General features: G+C 47.2%; 1 protein-coding gene across 6 annotated transcripts in view; it reads right to left on the bottom strand.

The window, feature by feature from the left end:
* The window catches only part of MYO1C (myosin IC), a 393,404-nt gene that overhangs the window by 39,725 nt on the left and 327,058 nt on the right, over positions 1 to 26,621 (bottom strand). For all 6 annotated transcript variants that reach the window (XM_082245855.1, XM_082245858.1, XM_082245856.1 and 3 more), the window contains exons 25-28: positions 26,166 to 26,249; positions 24,640 to 24,733; positions 23,363 to 23,418; positions 16,998 to 17,133 (exon numbers count right to left, since the gene is read on the bottom strand). In XM_082245855.1, coding sequence (XP_082101981.1) covers positions 16,998 to 17,133; positions 23,363 to 23,418; positions 24,640 to 24,733; positions 26,166 to 26,249 — 370 coding nt within the window. The remainder of the gene's footprint in view (positions 1 to 16,997; positions 17,134 to 23,362; positions 23,419 to 24,639; positions 24,734 to 26,165; positions 26,250 to 26,621) is intronic.

Consider the following 26,621-nt stretch of genomic DNA (forward strand, 5'->3'; position numbering starts at 1 on the left):
ATAGATTGTTAGCTCCCAAACCAAGCCTCCTGGCTTTTTGCACATATAAAATCACACTCAAAGTAGGAGGATTTGTGACATGTTATAGGATAGAAAGAACTCTTTCTTACCATACAGAGAGGGGCCCGCGTTCACCACAAAACCCATCAGGGAAAAAGGGGGAACATACTACTCACCATACCGGAACCAGGCGGGCACCAACTCCTGACAGTACCCCTCTCCACCGGGGCGGGAGGGCTGTCGACCGATACGGACGCCGTGACTCATGGTCTTTGGCGTTTCAGCGAGATGTTTAACTCGCGGGTTCAGTCCTTTTAATGGGACTTTGTCGCGGCCGACCCAGCGCGGAGCTATGGCCTGCACGCGCTCGTAGGCTGAACTGGGGTGACCACCGGATCTCAACATCCAGCCCGTCGCCCAGTTCAGCTTTCTTGCTTGAAGATCTCACAGGAACACTGGAGAAAAAAAGCTGTCCAAAAATCCTTTTAGAAAAAAATTCTTGCCAGGACCTAAGATCCCAGCAAGGTATCTAGGTCCTTACTCCAAACTAGACAGAAAATAACTGATTTGCTGAGGCAGAGAGAGAGAGGATATACCCTCTGGGACTGCCCCTAGGGTGTGGCCAGAGCTTTTTAATTTCCTGTCTAGTCCTGCTCCTGCGGAGGTAACATAACCCGAAGGTGGTGTATCACCGAGGACTACGTCTGTCGATGAGCGCTAGAGAAAAATGGATTTTTGTAAAATCTTCGGGTTATGTTGCCTCCACAGGAGTAGGACTAGACAGGAAATGAAAAATGCTCTGGCCACACCCCAGGGGCAGTCCCCGAGGGTATATCCTCTCTTTCTCCGCCACAGCAAATCAGTTATGTCACAAAAGCAGTGCTTAGAGAATTTAACCCAACCCAACTCAAAAACAGAGGGGCGGGTACTACGTCTGTCAATGAGCTAAGAGAAAAAGATTTTACGGTAAGATTTTACAAAAATCCATTTTTCTCTATCGCTCATTGACAGACGTAGTCCTCGGTGATACAGCACCTTCGGGAAGTCCCAGAGCAGTATCACAAATGAGGGGTGGGAAAATGGAAATCAAATCCAAATCTAGAAGGCCCAACCAGTGCCAACTAGAAGTTTACAATGCTCATCCTTAATGATGAGACTCAACAAAAAAATTTTCAAACAGAAAAAAACCCTCGAGGTAGACCACCGGTCTCCTCAAATTGCGGCCTGCAAAACCTTGCGGCCAAATGAGGCATCCGCCGATGCCATCACATCAATTTTATAAAATTTTGTAAAGGTATGTACCGACGACCAGGTGGCCCCTTTACATACCTGGACCACTGACGCCTGATGGCGAAAGGCCCAGGAAGTACTGAGCGCTCGAGTGAAGTGCGCCCTAACAGGGAACGGAGGATTCCGACCCTTAATAGAATAAGCCTGTACCACCGTCTGACTGATCCATGTAGATATGGTCGCGGCAGACACAGGCAACCCCCTTCAAGGGCTATCCGTGATCACAAAAAGTGAGTCCGTCTTACGAAAACCACTTTAGGAAGGAAGGATGGATTCGGAAGAAGAACCACCTTATCCCTATGAACCACCAGATCTGGGGAACGACAGGATAATGCGGCCAGTTCTGACACCCTGAGTACAGAAGTAATGGCCATCAAGAAGGCCACCTTCTGGGAATGTAAGCAAGGGAATCTCCCTACTATCTTCAAAGAGAAGTTTCTGAAGAACCGACCACACTAAATTAAGATACCAGGCGGTAAGGGTGCGCGCACTGGCGGAGCCAGATGTCGCACCCCCTGGATGAAATTCCGCACCAAGGAATGATTAGCCAAAGGTTTCATGAAAGAAGATTGCTAACGCCGAAAACCTGACCCTTGATCGTGCTCAAGGATAGTTTCTGCTCAACCCCTTGTTGCAGACAGACCAAAATTCGGGTCACCGAATAGGTATGTGGGGGAAATCCAATAGATTCACACCATGCAATATAAGACTTCCATGTGCTGGAAGTCGCTTTCCTTGCTTTAACTGGAGGTAGGAATAACTGAAGCTGACACTCCCTTGTCCTTCAGTACCTGGGTCTCAATGGCCAGGCCATTAAGCCAGCGACTGTAAAGCAAGATGGAAGATCGGTCCCTGAGACCGCAAATCCTCCCTGAGAGGAAGTCTCCAAGGAGCGTCCGCGACTAGCCTCGCCAAGTCGGCGTACCAGGCTCGACGAGGTCAATCCGGAATTTCCAGAATAACTGGAATTCCCTCCACCTCTATCCTGTGAAGAAGTTCCCGCAGCAACTTGAGAGGATGGAAGGCATTCCGTAGCTGATACTGCCCCCACGGGGCGATCAGCGTTTCTGCTGCGTCCGCTAGAGGATCGTGGCGCGAGCTACAAACCTCCGCACCTTCCTGTTAGGCCAAGGTGCCAACAGATCCACATCCGGGATGTCCCAATGAAGGGACAGCTAGGGAAAAACCTCTGGATGAAGAGGCCATATGCGATTGGATCCGAATCGGGCTGCTCTAGAGCTGCTCGATCCAGTAAATCAGACAAAATCTGATCGCTCTCGGTTCCGATACCCTTATTGGTAATCTGGATACTATCGGAAGAAATGACTTCCCCTGGTTGAGCATCGGAGACTTCCTGGTCCGCTCGCTCAACCGGATCCGATTGTCCAGGGAATCGGAATTCTGATTCCATTAAAAAAGAATCTCCTTCAGGAGAATTCGGGTATGAGACTGGGTATACGGTACTGCCTCTAAGAAGGCCACCATCAGTCCCAGCCAATTGACAGACAGCAACATCCGAATCGTTGACTGAACCTTCTGGAGTTTCCCAGCAAGGAGAAACTCTCTTGCCCAGGATGTATCCAACCTTAGGCCCAGATAGTTCAGTCTCCTGGTGGGAACCAGGGATGATCTTTGGGAAAGCGAAAAAACGCTGATGTCCTGCGATGATGGGGATATAAAGATAGGCATCCTATATGTCTATGGACGCCAGGAAATCTCTTTGATGCAGGGAGGCCACCACTGTACGGATGGACTCTATTTCTTCCCAAGTCCAGATTTGGACGCACCTTGCCCTCTTTCCTGGGCATTGTGAATAGGTTCGAATAGAACCCCTGAAACCGTTCAATGTTAGAAGGGAAGAATCGCACCGGTGGAAGTGATCGAAACTCGATCCTGTGTCCTCCAGAAACCGGTGAAAACATTCCCCCCCCCCCACCCCAGAGATGGGTAGGGGTGCATCAGGCTATATTCTTCAGGCTTGGCTGAGCAGGACTCTTTGTTTACCCGACCAGCGCCCTTTGAAACCCCTCTAAAGGGGCTTTGGAGGGTTTCGCCTTATCGCCCGCCCTCGCGGAACGAACAACTCTATATGAGCAGAAAAGGAAGGTCCTCGTTAGTTACGAGGTCTTTTTATCCTAACAGTCTGTGGCAAGACAGCAGGTGGTACAGTCTATCCTATAAAGAGGAATTCCTCAAACGGATAGCACCTAGCCATGCGTTTGGAAATAACAGGGGTTCGTTTCAAAACGACCCCATTTGGGTAAAGGAAAATCCTTCGCCCTTTTGGTAGGCTAACAAGTACCAAAAAGGAATTTTCAGTCTCAGCTACCTCTGCCGGTGTAACCTCAAGACTAAAGGTTTCCCGGACGGACACAACTAGTGCATCCACCACTCTTGTGCTATGGCGGATGCAGAAACGTGCTCCTCACTGCTGAGGAGAGATTACCTGAGACAACAGCCCCCTAAGAGGGACCTGCAACTGCATTGACCAGCTCCGAATCCGTATCTGAAGTATCTGATAAACAATAGGGGTAGGCGGGGGTCGCTACTTGACCCCCGTCCCTGACAGGCCACCTCCACCCGGGATACCAAAGACTCCAAAACTGCCGATAATGCATTAAAAACAAGTGGGGTACTGGAGGGTCCTGCGGCCACCTTGAGGGGATCAGGTGGGGATACCTATGCGGCAGGGTCAATGATTATACAAGACACTTGCCAGCGACAAAAAATGACAAAGTAAAAAAAAAAAACTTTTTTTTTTTTTTTTCGTGTCCCCCAGTCGCAACAGCGCCCCTCAGTGTTACCTGCCTTTTTGGACCCCACAGAGAGAGAGACAGACCCCAAGGCTCATCCCCGATGCACAGAAGTTTTCATCAGCTTGCTCAATGCTTGTCTTGTTACAGACAGGAAGTCTTTGGCCCTATTTCCTGGGTAAAAGAGGCGGCTCCGCCCCTTAACACGCCTGCCGGCTCCTCCCCCTGGCTCCATGAGGTGTTTGAGTCACCTCAAACATGGCCGCCCCCATGCTGGAGACACGAGGCTACACCAAAATGGCGGCCTCGTGCGATCTACCAGACAATGGCGGCGGCCTGCACAGAATAGCGGCATGTCTGCAGAAGGATCTCGGCCTCACAACCCTTCACCCTCATGGTGGTCAGCGTGGTCGGAGGTACCGGACCCTAGCGGGCCGTATGCGGTCCGTGGCCGTCGGGAGGCATCTGCTTAGCTGGAGGAATGATCTGGAATGCAGTATACATGTATAGACATCGCCCTGTGGCTACTGACAGGTAGGATACCTTATACTATCACAGTAAAGTTCTAGTACTGCCACTGACTACAATCATTTTCACATTTTTACAATTAGATTGTCAGCTCCCAAACCAAGCCTCCTGGCTTCTTGTACACAAAAATCACACTCAATTAGGGGGATCTGTGACATGTTGTAGGATAGAGGGGAACCCATCCTTACCATTACAGAGAGGGGCCCGCGTTCACCACAAGACCCGTCAGGGGGAAAGGGGGAAAGGGGGAACATACTACTCACCATACCGGAACCAGGCGGGCGCCAACTCCTGACAGTACCCCTCTCCACCTAGGTAGGAGGGCTGTCGACCAATACGGGCGCCGTGACTCATGGTCTTTGGCGTTTCAGCGAGACGTTTAACTCGCAGGGTCAGTCCCCGTCCAGTGGGACTATGTCGCGGCCGACCCAGCGCGGAGCTATGGCCTGCACGCGCTCGTAGGCTGAACTGGGGTGACCACTGGATCTCAACATCCCGCCCGTCGCCCAGTTCAGCTTTCTTGCTTGAAGATCTCACAGGAACACTGGAGAAAAAAAGCTGTCTTAAAAAATTATTTTCTAAGAAAAAAATCCTGCCAGGACCGAAGATCCCAGCAAGGTATCTAGGTCCTTACTCCTGACTAGACAGAAAAAAACGGATTTGCTGTGGCGGAGAAAGAGAGGATATACCCTCGGGGACTGCCCCTGGGGTGTGGCCAGAGCATTTTTCATTTCCTGTCTAGTCCTACTCCTGTGGAGGCAACATAACCCGAAGGTGCTGTATCACCGAGGACTACGTCTGTCAATGAGCGATAGAGAAAAAAAGATTATCTTTAAACAGCAGCCTGCAAAACCTTGCGGCCAAAAAAGGAATCCGAAGATGCCAACACACCAACTTTTAGAATTTCATGAACGTATGCACAGATGACTAAGGCATCTGATGGTGAAAAGCCCAAGAGGCACTCAGCGCTCTAGTAGAATGCGCATTCACTGGGAAAGGAGGAACCTGACCCTTCAGCGAATAAGCCTGAACAACCATCTGCCAGATCCCTCTGGAAATGGTAGCAGCAGACGCAGCCAATCCTTTACGAGGTCGCTCCGTAAGGACCAAAAAAAGCATCTGATTTTCTAAAATACTCAGTGATCCTGATTGCCCGAACCACCGAATTTCCTTGGGATGCTTGGGCTTGGGACAGAGGGAAGGCAACACAATGTCTTCATTCAAATAAAAATCAGAAACCACTTTAGGAAGAAAAGACTGATTTGGTCTGAGTACTACTTTAGCTCTGTGGACCACCAAATAAGATGAGCGGCAAGACAACGCCGCCAATTCAGATACTCTGCGGGCAGAAGTGATAGCCACCAAAAATGCAACCTTGAGACAATGAAAGCAGAGAAATCTCCCGAATGTTCTCAAAAGGAGGCTTTTGAAGAACAGATAATACCAGATTTAGATCCCACGGAGGTAGCGGGGACCACCTCGGAGGAGTCATATGGCGCACTCCCTGAATGAAGGAACGAATCAAGGCATGCGTAGCTAACGGCTATTGAAAATATATAGCCAGACTTTGATAGTGCCCAAAGCCAAACGCTGTTCATTCCTAAACTAGGCAGAAACACTAGATGCTGTAGCAGAGACAGCCCCCAGGGCGTGGTAAAGCTTTTTCCTGCCTAGCGTCCTATTCCTGATTGGAGGAGCATAACCCAATGGTCTAAAGAAGATATGGAACTGTGTCTGTCGAACGATAGAGAAAAGCCATTTTCCCTCCCTGATGTCATGTGACTCGTTAGTGTTACAAGGTCTCAGGTGTAAATGGGGAGCAGGTGTGTTAAATTTGGTGTTATCGCTCTCACTCTCTCATACTGGTCACTGGAAGTTCAACATGGCACCTTATGGCAAAGACCTCTCTACGGATCTGAAAAAAAAGAATTGTTGCTCTAAAAAAATAGGGCCTAGGCTATAGGAAGGTTGCCAAGAGCCTGAAACTAAGCTGCAGCACGGTGGTCAATACCATACAGTGGTTTAACAGGACAGGTTCCACTCAGAACAGGCCTCGCCATGGTCGACAAAAAGTTGAGTGCACATGCTCAGCATCATATCCAGAGGTTGTCTTTGGGAAATAGACATATGAGTGTTGCCAGCATTGCAGAAGAGGTTAAAGGGGTAGGGGGTCAGCTTGTCAGTACTCAAACCATATGCTGCACACTGCATCAAATTGGTCTGCGTGGCTGGCATCCCAGAAAGAAGCCTCTTCTAAAGATGATGCACAAGAAAGCCCCCGAACAGTTTGCTGAAGACAAGCAGACTAAGGACACGGAACCATGTCCTGTGGTGTGATGAGACCAATATAAACTTATTTGGTTCAGATGGTGTCAAGCGTGTGTGGCGGAAACCAGGTGAGGAGTACCAAGACAAGTGTGTCTTGCCTACAGTCAAGCATGGCAGTGGAAGTCTCATTGTCTGGGGCTGCATGAGTGGTGCCGGCACAGTTCATCGAGGGAAACATGAATGCCAACATATACTGTGACACACTGAAGCAGAGTACGATCCCCTCACTACAGAGACTGGGCCGCAGAGCAGTATTTCAACATGATAACGGTTCCAAACACACCTCCAAGATGAACACTGCCTTGCTAAAGAAGCTGGCCAAGAATTTCTCCAGACCTAAACCCCATTGCGCATCTGTGGGGCATCCTCAAACGGAAGTTGGAGAGCAAGGTCTCCAACATCCACCAGCTCCGTGATGTCGTCATGGAGGAGTGGAAGAGGACTCCTGTGGCAACCTGTGAAGCTCTGGTGAACTCAATGCCCAAGAGGCAGTGTTGGAAAAAATGGTGGCCAAACAAATATTAACACTTTGGGCCCAATTTAAATATTTCCACTTCAGGGTGTACTCACTTTTGTTGCCAGCGGTTTAGACATTAATGGCTGTGTGTTGAGTTATTTTGAGGGGGCAGCGAATTTACACTGTTTTACAAGCTGTACACTCACTACTTTACATTGTAACAAAGTGGAATTTCTTCAGTGTTGTCACATGAAAATATATAATATATTTACAAAAATGTTAGGGGTGTAAGGGATCAGATTCTCATTAAGCCAATGATACAGATTTTGCTTGTGTAAATCCAATCCAGGTGAGTCACTGGAATTGAAGTTGGCTGAAATGTTAAGACTGGATTAATTGTACAGGCCATCTGATGATTGGGCTTGGGGAAGAAAGTTCACAATGAATACAAAACCAAACACCAGTCTTAGGCAAACTGTCATACACCCTCTGGACCAAGAAATAAGCCAAAAACAAAAGGTTTTGTGATTGGGGACAATGACAACATGATTCATTATGGACAGAGCTCAGATGAGGACAGTACATGAAAATAAAAGACAATATTGCCCCTGTTTTTCAGAGAACAGACTGACAAGTTCAAAAGCCCGATTACTGACAATCTGTCAGCCAGTGATGCAAAAAAATATTTTTACAGGGCCAAATCCAATTAGCAAAATGATAATAATTGGATCACCAATTAAAAATAAAGTTTCTAATAACCTACATAAAATAGCCTAAACTGTGCTAGACATCTTGTTTTGGAGAACAAACCATTAACGGTAATCTTTCAGAATAGAAATATAGAAGCTACTATTGCGGACTTGTCTTTAAAGGTGCAAACTTCAGGGTTTGAAACTGGAACAAGTATAGTTCTAACTTCACAGACTTATACCAGGCTGGAGATTCACTAGGCAAAGATAAAAGAAAAGCTGTGGAGCTTGCACATTCAACAAGTCAGCAATGGCAGCTCCCATACATATCTCCAGTGACCCTGAGCAACACTATAATCTGGGACAATGGTCACCAGTTGAGCTGCTAATACAGCTTTCCAGAATTTGAAACAGTAGAGTGACCAGCAAACATATCTATAAAGGCCATGTAAACACATATTTATTAGGGCAAGAAGCATCAATTCTAAAGGCACACAAGTTATTTTACATGCAATAGTTTTAAAAATTACACAAATGATTACTGCATTGCTTTGAAATAGATATTTTTCTGGAAACATTTTGAAAGCTTTTATTTCATGAATAAGTAGGTCATAAATCCTTACTTTATGATCACTTGAAATGGCTCATTGGTTTGATTTTTAAGAATGAGCAAACACTCCCTTAAATTCATTAAAGTATTACTAAAGGTACATTATACTCACCTGCTCTGTGCAACAGTATTGCATATAGCAACCCTAAACCGTTTCTTCTGGGGTCCCTCGTTGGTGATCTTGGCTCCTCTACTTCTCAGCGTGCTCCCATAGCAAGCTACTTGCTATGGGGTACACAGTGCATGCTCACTCCTGAACGGTTTCTATCTATGGAGCCAAGCTCCATAGATACACACAGCGAAGCTTGACCCCATCCTAGGATTTCTCCTTACAGCATTTGATTAACAGCAGGAGCCATTGGCAGCCCAAGTCCCTGTGTGAAGACGAAGAGAGGAGAGTTTGAGCTGTGCACAGTGCTGGATCGATTGACGGTGGGGGGAGGACAACAAGGTGTAAAATGTTTTTTACCTTACTGCAGGGAATGCTTTAAAAAGGTAAAAAAATGTTGGTTTAAGGTAAAAAAAAAATGTTGGTTTTAAGTCATTTTTAAAACAGTGTTGAAGACACTCAGTTCGGTCACACCTCTACAAAACAAAGGTCAGGCCAGAGGTTAGTACTTGCAACAACGTCATGTATCTTGTTGGAAACACTGGACATTTTGTTCTCAATGCAGCTCAGGAACGATGGCTCAGTGTTGCTCCCTGCCTGGCCACTGCCACACAGACAGCATAGGCCAGGGGGTTGAACTGTTAGGTAGGCAAAGCCTGATGGGGATAAAGAAAATTGAATTTTTGTAAGAACTTACCGTAAAATCCTTTTCTCTTAAGCTCATTGACAGACGCAGTCCTCTTTGATTAATATCAATTGGGTTATACTGCCCTCTACAGGAGTAGGACACTAGGCAGAAGAAAACGTTCTGGCCACACCTTAGGGGCAGTCCCAGAGGGTATATCCTCTCTCTCTCTGCTACAGGATGTCAGTTATGTCACAAAGCAGTGTCAGAGAATTTAACCCAACCCAACTCAAAAATAGAGGGGCGGGTACTGCGTCTGTCAATGAGCTTAAGAGAAAAGGATTTTACGGTAAGTTCTTACAAAAATCCAATTTTCTATGTCGCTCATTGACAGACGTAGTCCTCTTTGATTAATATCAATTGGGACGTCCCAAAGCAGTGCCACAAATGAGGGGTGGGATAACGGAAATCAAAATCCAATCCAGAAGGCCCAACCGGTGCCAACTAGAAGTCTTAAAGGCTCATCAGACAAAAGGATGAGACTCAACTGAAAACCCAACAGAAAAAAACCCTCGAGGTAGACCACCGATCTCCTCAAACAGCGGCCTGCAGAACCTTGCGGCCAAAAGAGGCATCTGCCGATGCCATCACATCAACTTTATAAAATTTTGCAAAGGTATGCACCGACGACCATGTAGCTGCCTTGCAAACCTGAAGCACTGACGCCTGATGGCGAAAGGCTCAGGAAGCACTAAGCGCCCGAGTGGAGTGCGCCTTAACAGGGAACGGAGGCTTCCGACCCTTAATAGAATAAGCCTGTACCACCGTCTGTCTGATCCATCTGGAGATAGTCGCGGCAGATGCAGGCAACCCCTTTTTAGGGCCATCCGTGATCACAAAAAGTGAATCCGTCTTACGAAACGAGTCTGTAGTCTTCAAGTATACCCTGATCGCCCGAACCACATCCAAGGAATGCAACGCAAAATCCCGAGGATGAGTGGGCTTAGGACACAGGGAAGGCAATACAATGTCCTCATTCAAATGAAACTTTGAAACCACCTTAGGAAGGAAGGATGGATTCGGACGAAGAACCACCTTATCCTTATGAACCACCAGATATGGGGAACGACAGGATAATGCGGCCAGTTCTGACACCCTGCGTGCAGAAGTGATAGCCACCAAGAAGGCCACCTTCTGGGATAAAGTAAGCAAGGGAATCTCCCTGATATTTTCAAAAGGAGGTTTCTGAAGAACCGACAGCACCAAATTAAGATCCCAGGGCAGCAAGGGTGCACGCACCGGAGGAACCATGTGCCGCACCCCCTGGATGAAATTCCGCACCAGGGAATGAGTAGCCAGAGGCCTCTGAAAGAAGATTGCTAACGCTGAAACCTGACCCTTGATGGTGCTCAAGGACAGTTTCTGCTCAACCCCCTTTTGCAGAAAAGCCAATATTCGGGCCAACGAGTAAGAACGTGGAGGGAACCCAAGGGATTCACACCATGCGATATAGGACTTCCATGTGCGATGATAGACTTTTCTGGAAGTCGCTTTCCTTGCTTTAATTAGAGTAGGAATAACTGAAGCTGATAACCCTTTGTCCTTCAGCACCTGGGTCTCAACAGCCAGGCCGTTAAAGCCAGCGATCGTAAAGCAGGATGGAAGATCGGTCCCTGCGACAACAGATCCTCTCTGAGAGGAAGTCGCCAAGGAACGTCTGCGACCAGCCTGACCAGGTCGGCATACCAGGCCCGACGAGGCCAGTCCGGAGCTACCAGGATAACTGGAATTCCCTCCACCTGTATCCTGCGAAGAAGTTTTGGCAGCAACTTGAGAGGAGGGAAGGCATACAGTAGCTGATACTGCCCCCACGGGGCGACCAGCGCATCTGCTAGAGGTTCGCGGGAGCGAGCTACAAACCTCCACACCTTCCTGTTGAGCCGAGATGCCAACAGATCCACATTCGGGGTGCCCCAACGAAGGCACAGTTGGTGGAATACCTCTGGATGAAGAGACCATTCCCCTTGATCCAGCATCTGACGGCTGAGATAATCTGCCTGCCAATTCTCCACCCCCGGAATGAATACCGTGGAGAGAGCTGGAACACATCGTTCCACCCAACGAAGAATGCTGGCCACTTCTATGGCCGCCAGAACACTCTTGGTGCCCCCCTGGTGATTGACGTAAGCCACTGCCGCGGCATTGTCCGACTGGATCCGCACCGGGCTGCCCCGGAGCTGCTCGGTCCAGTGAATCAGACAAAGTCTGATCGCTCTCAGTTCCAATACATTTATCGGTAACCTGGACTCTTCCAGGGACCAAAGCCCCTGAGCAGATAATTTGCCGAGAATTCCTCCCCACCCGGATAGACTGGCATCCGTGGTGACAATCGTCCAGTATATCGGAAGAAAAGACTTCCCCTGGCCGAGCATCGGAGACCGAAGCCACCAGACCAGAGACTCCCTGGTCCGCTTGCTCAGCCGGATCCAATTGTCCAGGGAATCGGGATTCCGGTTCCATTTGAGAAGTATCTCCTTTTGAAGGATTCGGGTATGGGACTGGGCAAACGGTACTGCCTCGAAGGAGGCCACCATCAGTCCCAGGGCCCTCATGCAAGTCCGAAGGGAAGGCCAGTTGACGGACAGCAACAACTGAATCGTTGACTGAATCTTCTGGAGTTTCTCCGCAGGGAGAAACACTTTTGCCAGGGATGTGTCTAAAATTAGACCCAGATATTCCAGCCTCCTGGTGGGAACCAGAGATGATTTCTGCAGGTTCACCAGCCACCCGAACTCTTGCAAAAAGATCATAGTGATCTCCAAGTTTAGCAACAGAGCCTGCGGAGACTCCACACGGAGAAGCAGATCGTTTAGGTAACCTAGAATCGATATGCCCTGCTGTCGCAACCGCGCCAAAACTGGGGCCAACACCTTTGTGAAGACCCGGGGAGCAGAGGCGAGACCAAAGGGTAACGCCGCAAACTGATAATGGTTCTCTCCTACGGAAAAACGAAGGAAACGCTGATGTCCTGCGTAAATGGGAATGTGAAGATAGGCATCCTTGATGTCTATGGACGCCAGAAAATCCCCCTGATGTAGGGAGGCCACTACTGTGCGAATGGACTCCATCTTGAATTTTTGTACCCGGACAAAATGATTGAGTGCTCTTAAGTCCAGAATTGGACGCACCTTGCCCTCTTTTCTGGGTATTGTGAATAGGTTCGAATAGAACCCCTGAAAACGTTCTGTCCAAGGAACGTGGATCACCACTCCTTGTTGCATCAAATCCGCTACTGCCCCCCGCAAAGCTTTTAAGCGATCCGGGGATAGTCGAATATTGGAAGGGAAGAATCGCACCGGTGGAAGTGACCGAAACTCGATCTTGTATCCTGACCGTATGACTTTGCGAACCCATTTGTCCGGGATTCTGGAAAGCCATGGATCCAGAAACCGGTGAAGACTCCCCCCCACCCCAGATATGGGTGGGGGCGCACCTTCAGGCTTTAGTGGTCTTATCTTCAGCTCTGGAAGAGTCGGACTTTTGTTTACCCGACCAGCGCCCCTTGAAACCCCCTGGAGGGGCTTTGGAGGACTTTGCCTTATCGCCCGCCCCCGCGGGGCGAAAAAACTTTTTATGAGCGGAAAAGGAAGGCCCCCGTCTCTGACGAGGTCCTTTACCCTTAGTATTCTGTGGCAAAAAAGTGCTCTTGCCCCCAGTGAGATCCTTAATAATCTCATCCAAGGTGGCCCCAAACAGGTGATTCCCTTGAAAGGGGAGATTAGCCAAAGCTTTTTTGGAACCTTGATCCGCCGACCAGCACTTTAACCACAACACACGCCTGAGGACCACTGCTGAAATCGATACACGCCCCAACAATGGAGTGGCGTCCAGAGCGGCGTCACACACAAACTGTAGCCCTTGTATCATCTGCTCCAGCAAGTCCGATACTGCCGGGGGGATACTTCTCCCCTCTAGGTCACGGCGTAACAACTTGGTCCATTCTGTCAATGTCTGTGAAACCAGACCAATGGCAACCACCGGCCTAAAGGCTGACCCTATCAGGGAAAAAATGGGGCGGGATAGCGCTTCCACCTTACGATCCACCGGATCCCTAAAGGACGGAGCGTCCTCCAACGGGATAACAGTAGCTTTATTTAGTCTGGAAATCGGTGAATCCACCAATGGTGGTACTGTCCATTTTTTAAGAAGGGATTCCTCAAACGGATAGCGCCTAGCAATCCGTTTGGAAATACCAGGGGTTCGTTTTGGATGACCCCATTCCTCTTTAATTATATTACCAAAACATTTGGGCAAGGGAAACACCTTCGCCATCTTGGTAGGTTTGAGAGTACCAAAAGGAATTTCAGTATCAGCTACCTCTGCCGGTGTAACCTCAAATCTTAAGGTTTCCCGGACAGACACAATTAGTGCATCCACCAACGCTTCTTCTTATGCTATGGCGGAGGCAGAAACGTCCTCCTCACTATCTGAGGAGACGGTACCCGAGACACAAGCCCCAGAAGAGGGACCTGCAGCCACAGCGACAGGCTCAGAATCTGTATCTGATATGTCAGATGAAATAGGGGTAGGCGGGGGTCGTTTCTTCGCCCCCCGTCCCTGACAGGCCACCTCCACCCGGGATACAAAAGACTCCAGGACCGCTGATAATGCATCTATAGTGAGTGGAGAGTTGGAGGGTCCCGTGGTCACCTCGAGGGGATCAGGTGGGGATACATGTGCCGCAGGGTCCATGGCAAAGCTAGGAACCTGTCAGCAAACAAATGACAAAATTTGAAAACTAAAGAAAAAAACTTTTTTTTTTTTTTCTTTAAAGCAATTCCTTAGCGCAATAGCGCTCCTCGGTGACCGCTTTGGAGCCCCCACAGAGAGAGAAGAGACACCCCCAAGGCTTACCACCTGATGCACAGAAGTTCCTACCGGACTGCTCTCAGCGCTGTCTTTACAGGACAGGAAATCTTGTGGATTGATTTACCCGGGTAAAAGAAGCGGCCCTGCCCCTTCCGGCACTCCCACCGCTGCTCCACGAGGCTGGGTGGATCCAAGATGGCCGCCGCCATAGCGGGGACATCTGGGTTACGCCAAAATGGCAGCCCCGCGTGGCCCACGATAGAATGGCGCTCCGCACGTCTGCAGCCGACCGAGTTACATTGGTAACGCCCGCGGCCCCATACCTGACCATTTTAGTCCTGGGTTCCATGCTGCAGCTGACCGATCGCTCTAAAGGCGAGTGTTCCGTGCTGCAACCGACCGAACCACCGGTAGGTATCTGCATACTCGTCTTAGTGAGAATGACTGCGGCGCCATCCCCATCCCTGACAAACCACGAAAGGAGGTTGTTCCATGCGCCCTGACAACCTTAGCGATTGAACGGTAAGTGTCTGAAAAACTGTATGACCGAGTTACTAGTAATGCGGCCCCATACTCCATCCTTTACACCTTTGTCGTGACTTTACAGGATAGTAAGCACTTTAACCAAGCCTCCTGGAATCTTTACAGGACAGGTCTTACTTACCAACCCTTAATCGGTGGGGAAGATAGGAGGAGTATGTTTACTGGATAGAGGGGAACCCGGGATTATGAGGGTCTGATTATCCCACGGAGGGGCCCGCGTCCACCCGACAGAGGGAGAGGGGGAACCTTCTACTTACCATACCGAAACCGGCGGGCACAAACTCCTGACAGAACCCCTCTTCACCGTGGTGGGGGGCTGTCGGCCAACCCAGACGCCGCGACTCCAATTCAGATTGGTCGTAGGCGTCCTGGCGAGACTTAACTCGCAGGGCCAGTGCCCGACCAGTGGGACTATGTCGCGACCGACCCAGCGGGGAGCTAGGGCCTGCACGCGTTCGCAAGCCGGCTGGGGTGACCACTGGATCTCAACATCCAGCCCGTCGCCCAGCTCCAGCGTAATTGCTTGAATGTGTCGCGGCCGACCCAGCTCGGAGCTGGAATCTGCACGCGCTTGTAGGCCGGATGGGGGTGACCACTGGATCTCAACATCCAGCCCGTCGCCCAGATCCGGCATAATTGCTTGAAGATCTCACAGGAACAACTGGAGAAAAAAAGCTAACTAAAAAGGATTTATCAAAAAAAAATCTTGCCAGGACCGAAGATCCCAGCAAGGAACTTAGGTCCTTACTCCTGACTAGACAGAAAAAAACTGACATCCTGTAGCAGAGCGAGAGAGGATATACCCTCTGGGACTGCCCCCAAGGTGTGGCCAGAACGTTTTCTTCTGCCTAGTGTCCTACTCCTGTAGAGGGCAGTATAACCCAATTGATATTAATCAAAGGACTGCGTCTGTCAATGAGCGACAGAGAAAGTCTATTTCCTCTTCAGGTCTGCCACCCTTGTGACTGACAGAGGGGAGCAGTGGGCTGATTCCATAGCGGTCACACAGCTCAATAGCAGCTATGGAATCTGCCCATTATGGTCTGCTGTCAATCACAAGGAAGGGGAACCTGAGGGGGAACTCAGAGACAGGGTCCTACTCAGCTGCCAGCCAGGAGATTTCGGTCACTGACCAAAAATGACTATTGTCATATTTGGGCAATGACACCAGCCAGCATTACTGAACCCTTTGTTTATATTCAGCTATTTGGAGTGGGGGGGGGGGGGGTCTCTCAGTCAGAAGCAGAATGGGACTGGGAATAAGGGCTAATTCACACTGCAAAGGAGCAGCTGGACTGATTCCGAGCTCTGGACGCTCTGTCTCGCCAGCTGGCTAGGGGGCAGTGTGGTGCACGATTGAGCACACTGCCCCTTTTTTGTTTTATACTAGCTTTATTTGAAGTGTAGAAAACGTACACTTCATTAACTGCAATGTCGGGCAGCGTGATGCATTGCACTGCCTGACATTGCAGTGCAATACGGGTCGGTGCGCTGCAAAAAAAAGCAAGCATGTCTGCATTTTAGTGCAGTGCTAGGCTGCATTGCAGTGTGAATGGGACACATAGAAAACAATTATTTCCTGTGTCTTCCTGCAGTGACAGATGTTTTACCATGTGGTTAAATGTCTGTCACCACACATAGTGTTAATTGGTTTTAAGTTATTGGCTGCAGCTAGGATGTAAGCGGCCGCAGGTGTCCTAGCAACCCACAGGAAGGGAGCGGTCATATTTATGACAGCTTCCCAGTGCAATTGAGCCCCACTCTGAGCAATGGTTTGTCTCTGTATGGCAATTTTGATTCACTGGCAGTTTGTTTTTTGATGTGCACACACTGAAAATAGCGGTCATTCCAGCTGCAAAATTCCCAGATTCTTGCTGTTGAAATCTATAGTGACTGCTAATGCCCATGTAAATGCACCCTTAAAATAGTACAAATGAGAAGTACTTGAATCTGTTGTACGTGCTAAAAAAAAGAATTCCAAAGCTTTCATGAATTAGGTGAGAGTGTTTTATGAGGACCATACTGCCAGAAAAGTTTGGCAAATGTTTTATTGAATATTCCCAAATGCATGGTAAGGACAACATGCACATACATTAGCTTTTGTGAATTGACACTACTGGCTTAAGATTTTAAACCTAATTTTTCCCTCATGGATTACAACGAAGATTTAAAAACTAGCAATAAAGATTCACATACCTGTCAGGTTAGCATAGTCAATCCTCTGCTTCATCTTAGCCTCCTCAACAAGATAGGCAGCATTTTGAGTGAGTAGAAGTTGTCTTCTCCGGGGCTTGTATCCCTTTCTGTCATACTTCACTACAGGCACTGCATACTTAATAGAATTTATTTTTCTCAGTTAAGTATTGCAGATGGAACATGCCAACAATTTAATGCTTAAAGCTTAATATACAAATCTAACACATCTGGATAAGTACACCCTTTTTAAAAAAAAAAAAAAAAGTCAGTCAATGAAATTCGCAGGCCATGGGTGAAAATAGGAGGGACTTAGGCTGGTATTAAAGCGTTGCCAATTGAGCACTCTATGTCCATTGTCCTACCATAAATGTAAATACGATAAAAATATATCAGAATATAAACTAGGAAAGCAAAGGATTGCTTAACCCCTTCATGACTAAGCCTTTTATTGTTGCTTACAAGATAAAAATCACTATTTTTTTTATAGAAAATTACTTAGAACCCCGAAACATTAAATATAACTGGATTTTTGTAAGAACTTACCGTAAAATCCTTTTCTCGCGTCCATTGACAGGCGCAGCGCTCATACTTCTTACCATTGGGTTATGCTGCCCCCTGCAGGAGTAGTACTAGGCAGGAAAAAAAAAGCAATTTGCCAAGTCCACATGGCTGTCCCTATAGGCATAACCCCACACACTCTGCTCCAGCAAAACAGTTTGTTTCTGCCTAGTGAAGGAGTAGGACCTAGGTTTTCTGCTGGGGCTTCGGTCTCAGTCTGGTGGATTCAGTCGCCAGCTTTGTGTCAGGGCAAGTCTTTCCTGCCACTGTTCTGGACGGTGGTCACCACGGACGTCAGCCTATCAGGCTGGGGTGGAGTGCTGGGGAAGTGCTGGAGTGTCCTGGCGGCCAAGGAGGTGGCCGAGATTCTGGCATTGGCAGAAGACAATGTTATGGCTCTTTTCGCAGTCCCCATTCCGGGTGTGGAGAACTGACAAGTGGATTACCTGAGTCGTCAGGTGCTGGATCAAGGGGTAAACATCCCTTGTGACAGTAAAAGGCAGTGGCAAGTACTGTTTATGGAGGGATCTCGGGTCTAAAAGACCCCAAATGCCTCCCTTGCACTTAAAAGCATTCAAAACGGCAAGTTTGGCTGTTTTAAATACTGTCTTTTTTTTTTTTAATCTGGTGCCTTTAAGGCTCCAGAAACCGGAAAAGATGTCAAGTTTCTATATCGGCGACCTGATCAAAGCCGAATCCGGGTTTGGGGGGGGGGGGGGGAGATATCCCATCCTGCTGCTTGTAATAACAGCAGAGCGGCTGATTTGCAGAATCGGTTGTTATTACAAGAAAGCCGACCGACAGGACAATGCAGCCAGCTCTGAGACAGTATAAAATGCAAAATAGCCACCAAGAAAGCCACTTTCTGTGACAAGGTAAGTAAAGGAATTTCACGTATATTCTCAAAGGGCGGTCTTTGAAGGACTGATAGTACCAGATTAAGGTCCCACGGAGGCACCAGGGACGGCACAATGGCGGGGCCAGTTGGCGAACCCCCTGCAGGAAAGTGTGACCCAAGGAATTCACAGCCAATGGTCTTTGGAAGAAAATTGCCAAAGCTGAAATCTGGCCCATAGTGATGACCAGAGCTAAATGCTGATCTACACCTCTTTGGAGAAACTCCAATAGAGGGGGTACCGAAAAGGAACGGAGGGAAACCCCCTAGGACTCACACCAAATAATGTAAGATTTCCACACTTGATAGTGAATCTTCCGAGAAGTAGATTTCCTAGCTTTCAGCAGTAGTAGGGATCACAGATTCCAACAACCTCCTATCCTTCAGCACCTGGCTTTCAGTAGCAAGGCAGTTATAGCCAGCGACCATAAAGCAGGGTGGAAGATTGGTCCTTGAGACAGAAAATCTTCTCTGAGAGGAAGCCGCCAAGGGGCATCGGATACCAGCCCTACCAGACCCGCGTACCAGGACCGATGAGGCCAGTCTGGGGCTACCAGAATCACTGGAATTCCTTCTGCCTCGATTCTGAGCAGAAGTCTCAGCAGAAGTTGTATTGGAGGGAAGGCATTAGACGATAGCAACCCCAGGGGGGCACTAGCGCGCTGACGGCATCTGCCAGAAGATCCCGAGATGAGACGAGAGGCCAAGAGGTCAACATCGGGGGTCCCCAAGCTGAGACATAGTTGTTGAAACACTTTCGGGTGAAGGGACCATTCGCCCGGACACAGTGCCTGACGACTGAGGTAGTCCGCCTGCCAATTCCCCCTCCCCCCCTTGAATGTGCACAGCAGAGAGCTGGAACAAAGCATTCTGCCCACCATAGAATACCCGCCACTTCTTTGGCAGCCAGGGTATTTCTTGTGCCCCCTTGGTGATTGATATATGCCACATATGGACAACAGGAGCCGAATCTCATGCTGCAATTTTTTGATCTTGGTCAAGAGACACCAGAACTGTGCAAATGGATTCCATTCTGAATTTTTGAACCTGCAGAAAGTGGTTTAGGGCCTATAGATCGAGGACTGGACGAACCTTCCCCTCTTTCCTGGGTACCATGAAGAGGTCTGCATAAAACCCCTGAAACCGTTCTGGCTGTGGAACTGGGACTATTACCCCTTGTGACAACAAATCCTGTACTGCTCCTAGAAGGCAGTGAAGCCGATCGGCGGACAAACGTAGATTAAGAAGAAAGGAAGGGGGGGGGGGACACAGGAGTCTTAACCGGGTCACAGGAGATCTTTCTGAAAAAAAAAAAAAAAGGTTTTAGGAAAAAACACCCCTCAAGAGGGAAAAGCCCCTCTTAAACAGCAGCCTGCAAAATGTTGCAGCCTAAAGAAGCATCCGCAGATGTCAAAGTATCTACCTTATAGAATTTTGTAAAGGCATGCACGGACGACCAAGTGGCCGCCTTGCAAACTTGCGATATTAAAGCCTGATGATGGAAGGCCACAAAAAAGCACTCAACACCCGAGTAGAATGCGCCGTGACAGGGGAAGGTGGAACCTGACCTTTTAATGGAATAGGCCTGAGTCACAGTCTGTCTGATCCATCTTGAGATGGTAGCCGAAGCAGCAGCCAGCCCTTTTATTGGTCCATCCGTAACCACAAAAAGCAAGTCTGACCTCCAAAAAGACTCAGTAGCTGCCAGATACATCCAAATCACACAAACCACATTCAAGGTATGCAAGGCAAATTCCTTGGGATAAACCGGCTTGGGACACAAGGAAGGCAACAATGTCCTCATTCAAATGGAAGTCAGAGACAATTTTGGGCAGGAATGATGGACAGGGACGAAGAACCACTTTATCCCTATGGACCACTAAAAAGGGGCTGCGACAGGATAATGACACCAATTTCGATACCCTGCGGGCCAAGGTAATAGCCACCAAGAATGTCACCTTGTGGGATAACGTAGGGAAGGAAATCTCTTGAATATTCTTAAATGGAGGTTTCTGGAGAACCGAAAGTACTACATTTAAATCCCATGGCGGCAAAAGAGACAGACACACGTCGAACCCCCTGAATGAAGGTACGAACTAAAGAGGGCATGGCTAGGGGTCGCTGAAAGAAGATTACCAAGGCAGACACCTAGCCCTTGATGGTACTCAAGGCCAACTTCTGATCAACGCTCTGTTGAAGAAAGGTTAAGATCGAATGCCTAATAAAAGGATCGAGGATAAGAGCCATTAGCCATAGTAAACATGCTTTGTGCCGCTTTGTCAGCTGGGTCCTTAAAGGACGAGGATTCCTCTACTGGGATCATGGTTGCTTTATTCAACCTGGAAACAGGAGGGTCCACACCACTGGTGGACTAGCCCATTTTTTTTTTTTTTTTTTAAAGTGACTCCTTAAAAGGGTATCGTACAGCAAAACGAAGGAAGAGGAAACTAAGGAGGAAGAGGAAACGAAGAGAAAGAGGAAACGAAGAGAAAGAGGAAACGAAGAGAAAGAGGAAACAAAGACGAAGAGGAAACAAAGACGAAGAGGAAACAAAGACGAAGAGGAAACAAAGACGAAGAGGAAACAAAGACGAAGAGGAAACAAAGACGAAGAGGAAACAAAGACGAAGAGGAAGGGGAGGAGCTTCGGCATCCCCAGGAGGCTTCAGTTGTTTCCAGCATCCCCCAGACATCATCTGGCTTTACAAACATGGTTGCCAACCGGAGACCATTTAGACAAGGGGAAAATGGCCACCATCCGCTACAAACACTGAAGAATACTGCCAGGATCTTTCCTACACCCTCTGCAAGGGGACCCCCCCCTGAAGGTAGGACACACATTGAGGAGAGACTCTGCTGTGCACTCTGCACCGGGACCCCCCCTGTGCTATACCCACACTGCAAAATAGCAGGGCATGCACCTAGGGGTCTCCTACACTGGGATCCCTCCAGACTACCAAGGGGGACACACACAATCCCAGGACCCTTACAGAGTGGGGATAGCAGGGGAGAGCCCAGGGGTTTCTGCTGCATTCTCTGCCCTGGGACCCCCACCAGACTATCTCCAGACAGGGGGGAATGGGACTGGAAAAGAGAAATGGACAGAGGGCGCACCAGCCTAGCGCATTATCTTTAAAACAATTTTTTTGTAATAGACATGTATACACATTATACTCACAAAACGATTATGAAACACGGGCAATAAGCAATGAGGGACCACCAGGGGTCTCCACTGGGCATCCTCAGCTGCCACAGGCTGTGGAAGGATGTAGACCTCCAAAAAAAGCTTACGCGTTTCGGGGTGTTCCCCCTTCATCATAGCTCTATACCCACACTGCAAAAAAGCAGGGCATGCACCTAGGGGTCTCCTACACTGGGATCCCTCCAGACTACAAGGGGGGACACACACTATCCCAGGACCCTTACAGAGTGGGGATAGCAGGGGAGAGCCCAGGGGTTTCTGCTGCATTCTCTGCCCTGGGACCCCCACCAGACTATCTCCAGACAGGGGGGAATGGGACTGGAAAAGAGAAATGGACAGAGGGCGCACCAGCCTCTCCAGACAGGGGGGAATGGGAATGAGGGAAGCCCAGCTCAGTGAGGGATTTAAGAATGGGAGGAGGGAACCCGCAGGCAAGTCCGACCATCGATGGAGGTTACCTGCATCCACCCCAAAGAAAACCACCAAAAGGGGAGAGAGGGGACTGTACTTAGCCTTTCGTGGTGCGAGTAACGCTCCAGACAGAACTCCTTGCCACCAAAGTAGGAGAGCTCTCGGCCAAGGGACCGCTGCGTCTCAAACCCAAGCCCGGTCGTATGCGACCCTGCGAGACGTTTAACTCGCGGGCCAACTTCTGTCCATGTTGCAGCTGACCTAGCGCATAGCTGCGGTCTGCATGCACTCGCTGGCTGGGCTTGGGGGACCACTGGATCTAGATTATCCAGCCCATTGCCCAGCAGTTGATTGTAGATCTCTCAAGAGAAAACAAAAAAGATGCAAGGAAGGAAAAAGTTGCTAGGACCAGAGATCCCAGGCGGGAGCCTAGGTCCTTACTCCTGACTAGACAGATTAAAACTGATTACCTAGAACAGAGAGGGGGGTTATATACCAGCTGAGGATGGCCCATGGGCATAGGCAGGTGTTTTTTGTTCTGCCTAGTCCTACTCCTGAAGGAGGCATTATAACCCAGTGGTTATGATTTATGGAGCGCTGTGTCCGTCTATGAACGAAAGAGAAAACACATTTATGCGTCTTTGTCTATATACAGTACAATATATATTGTTTACAACCAGCCTGTTGGGTTTTTCCCAAAGAATTAGTGTTGCTGGCTAAAGTCGGCACTAATCAATGTGTTCTGCCAGCAGGGAAGGCTCTCAGCCGGCAGAGCATAATAGCATTGCAGGAGGGATTCCACCATCAACACTGAACACTGCTGAAGAGTGGTGGAAAGAAAGAAGATTGCATAATGTATAGCATGCTTTAGTGAAGCTATTTTACTGCTGTCCTTTATGCTTTAACTCAAATACTAAATTAAACTATTTAGGAATGTAACTTAGGATGACCTTACACTAGCAGAATTTTCCACAAAGATCCACATTTTGAAAAGGTCTTTCAATTTTCTAATTGTTAGAGGAGTCAAATCTTTATTGATCACAGTGATGACAGGATTCGAAAGAACAGGATGGAACATTTTTCGTGAACACATTTTATTTAGTAAATGTGTGATTTTCATGTCGGACAGTCTAATTGTTGCAAAATCAAATGTTAAAAGAAAACAAAATTTTGAAGTACTTTTGAACAACATTTATCAAGTCAACTGTACCGTTCAAAATGTTCACATGAATGTTTACATGATCGTTTGTTCGGAAATCTACTAGGGCATACTCAAAGCATTGTAAGAATAAAAATATACCGTTAATGTCTGGCTTTCCAATTGCTGAAGAATTTTTGTGTTTATCTCATCACTTCCTGGAAAGGAAAAACAGTAAACTTGATCAGAATTTACTTGAGCATGTGAACTTCCATCCAAATAGCAGCATTATACAGATTAACATTTAAGGAGCTAACAAAGAAAAGTACATAGGTAACAAATGGCCGTATACGGACAGAAGTAGCCATAAAAAAGTTGGGGAGTTTCCCACAGCGACCAGATTATAATCATCCGTTATAATACGGATTTATTTCCAAATGGTTGCAAACGAAACAACTTTTCTATTTGCTCCAGCTCATAGATGTATATATAGAATTATGCGTTTAAAACTCCAATTTTACCATTCTAAAAAAATGCAAAGATTACCAAGACATATACTTCTCTAGCAGTGAAGCTTAAAGAGGAAGTAAACCCTGCACAAAAAATTAGAAAAAAACCCCCTGTAAGACAAAGGCATAATGAGCTAATATGCATCGCATACTAGCTCATTATGAAATACTTACCTTAGAACGAAGCCCCCGCAATGCCACCCGCACAGCGGCAGGACGGCCGACATGTTCGGCCATCCTGCTTCCTGGTTTGCGTACTCCGGACATCTGATTGGCTGGAGGCGCGATTACATCACTCCCGCGGGAGCCGCCGTTCACGGCACAGGGCTCTGAAGGAACGGCACGGGTGGCCGTTCCTTCAGAGTGCATGCGCCGATTACATAATCAGCTGCATTAAAAGTAAATCTCCTAAACGGTGCAAGCTTAGGAAATATTTACAGTACCTATAGGTAAGCCTTATTAAAAGCTTACCTATAGGTACAACTTCCAAGAGAGGGTTTACAACCTCTTTAAGCTGGCCATTGACGTCTTTGGGCAGGTTGGTTGTACTGAAGTCAATCCATCAGTTGACTTCAGTACAACCAGCCTGTCTTTTTTTTTTTTTTTTCCCAAACACTGCCAGTGGCTTATAGCCATCAACAATGATCATTGTATTCTGCTGGGGGAAATACGCCCTGTGCTTCTGCCAGTCGAACACAACAATAGTAATGTGGAAGGGATTTCTCCCATCAAAGTGTTGATGGGGGAATCAAGCAGATTTATTTCTTTTAACCAGTGGTTGAAGGAAAGAAAATTACTTATTGTATCACCTGCCTTAGAAAGCAGTTTGCGGTTCTCCCTATGATATGCAAGAAGAAAAAAAAGTTCAGACGGGGAAGAGAGGGGTTGGCTTTTGACTCACAGATCTTTATCTACACACAAATCACTCACCAAGTCGTGTGCTTATAAAAAGCCGTGGAACACTCTGTGGATAATTGTCTTTTTTGTCCTTGAATATTTCACTGGCAACAACTTTCTGTTCCAACTGGATAGAAGGGGAAGAATAGTCAATATAGTGCAAATTATGAGCATCAGAATAAAAAAACAAAATTGTTAGCTGAAAAAGTTGACAAGAAAACAAAAACACAAGCTGAAGAAGGGAAACAAAAACTTTGCACATGCAAATGACAGCACAGAAATGTGTATCTCACTGAACTGAAAAATAAACAGAAAATATTAGCAGTGGGTATTGATGAATGCTTCCATTTGTCCTACACCTTTTCTTGTGACCTGCTAGGCATGGTGCTTTTCTGTATTTCATTGCTTTTACATCAACACAGACAGGGGATAACTACAGTTTTGAGGATTCAAGAAATACAGTCATGCTGGACTTGACAAGTAATCAGACATAGAAGGCATTTGCCAGAACTATTTGTCATACATAAAAACAACTACATTGTAAAGAAGCGGTACACAATCTTCAGTTAAAAAAAAATATTAGAAAGAAATCTGCGTTCCTGGTGAGTTGTTTTGAACTGGTACATGCAAATGCGCACATAGGAGTATAAATATCAATTAATTTTCCCCTAAAAATATATGGCGAGTGTGAATGGGCAAGCATGCACATACATGTATAAATATGAGCGAATACATACAAAATAAATGCCTGAAATTAGGTCAAAAAAGCAGATGCTCAAACAGTACCGTGTGCAAGAGGCCTTGAAGCACATTTTTGTCATCGTAGCATCAATTGATGAAAAGCATGCTAATTTTAAAACCTTCCTCTTCTGGCACTGGTCTAGTTCGACCCCCAGGCCTTGTTCCCATTTCCCAAAGTAGGGAGGCAACACAGGTTCTGTTTCTTTCACCAATACATTATAAAGTTTTTAAATGCTTTTGATGAGGCTCGGTTCATCTTTCTCAAAGAGTCCTGAGAAAGTTGGACTAAAATGTGGACAAAAAAAACCACTGCAGTTTTGATCTATCTGATTTGCAAGACTCGTGAGTGCCTCTATACCAAGTTTGGATTGTATGGATTTCTTTGTGGGTGAGCACCGGGACATTTACCTCAAACACAGTGACGTGGTTAATGTCAGTGGTTACTTATCTGAGAGAGGAGAGTAGAAATTCCACTGGTCCCACACCACTACTTCTACTGAGTGACAGTGATGCCAAAACTATGCAATACTGTCCATTAAGAAATCAATCCACCACTGCTCAAGGAAACCCTGGCAACTTTAGAGGAAACCCAATGGCTGCATTAAACCCTGGTTGAGAAAGGCTGGTCCAAAGACTGCACATTACAGCTTTTGCTGTAAAGAAAAATGTGCAAACATTTGAATACATGCCACAATTTACAAAATGTCACATCCTTAAACCAGAATAAACTATTAAAAACTTAAAAGAAGATGGGAGAAAAACATGCTCTTGAAAATTGCAAAATCAAAGACATTTGTTAGTACTTTAGCTGATGTTACCTGTTGCTTCCATTCAGGGTTAATTCTGCGGCAATACTTCCACACCATGTTGTTCATGCACATTTCCCTTAGGAGCTCAGAGGCCTAGAGAAACCAGAGAGTACAATGACTGTCTGTCTAACGTCTCTATCTAAAGGGGTTCTATGCAAAGCTGCATTGTTAAATCACAAATGCTTCCCTGGGTACAGAACAATTCATCCTCCAATTGTAAGAATGAAAATAAAACGATAATTACACAGTACACTGACAGGACATGCAGCGAAAAATAAACATTTATAAAAGTAAACTTGACAAATACACCCCTCACTGAAACAAATTTAAATGTTAGCAAATAAAAAAAGTTTGCATATATACATCCTGGACATCCCTTGATTGTCGCTGGGTAAAACAAGACAACCCCAGCATTTAATACAGCTTGTTCTTCTGGTGCTTCAGAAAAAATACAAAAACTAATAT

Source organism: Pelophylax lessonae (genome assembly GCF_965119305.1).
Source record: "Pelophylax lessonae genome assembly, chromosome: 2".
Classification (NCBI taxonomy): domain Eukaryota; kingdom Metazoa; phylum Chordata; class Amphibia; order Anura; family Ranidae; genus Pelophylax; species Pelophylax lessonae.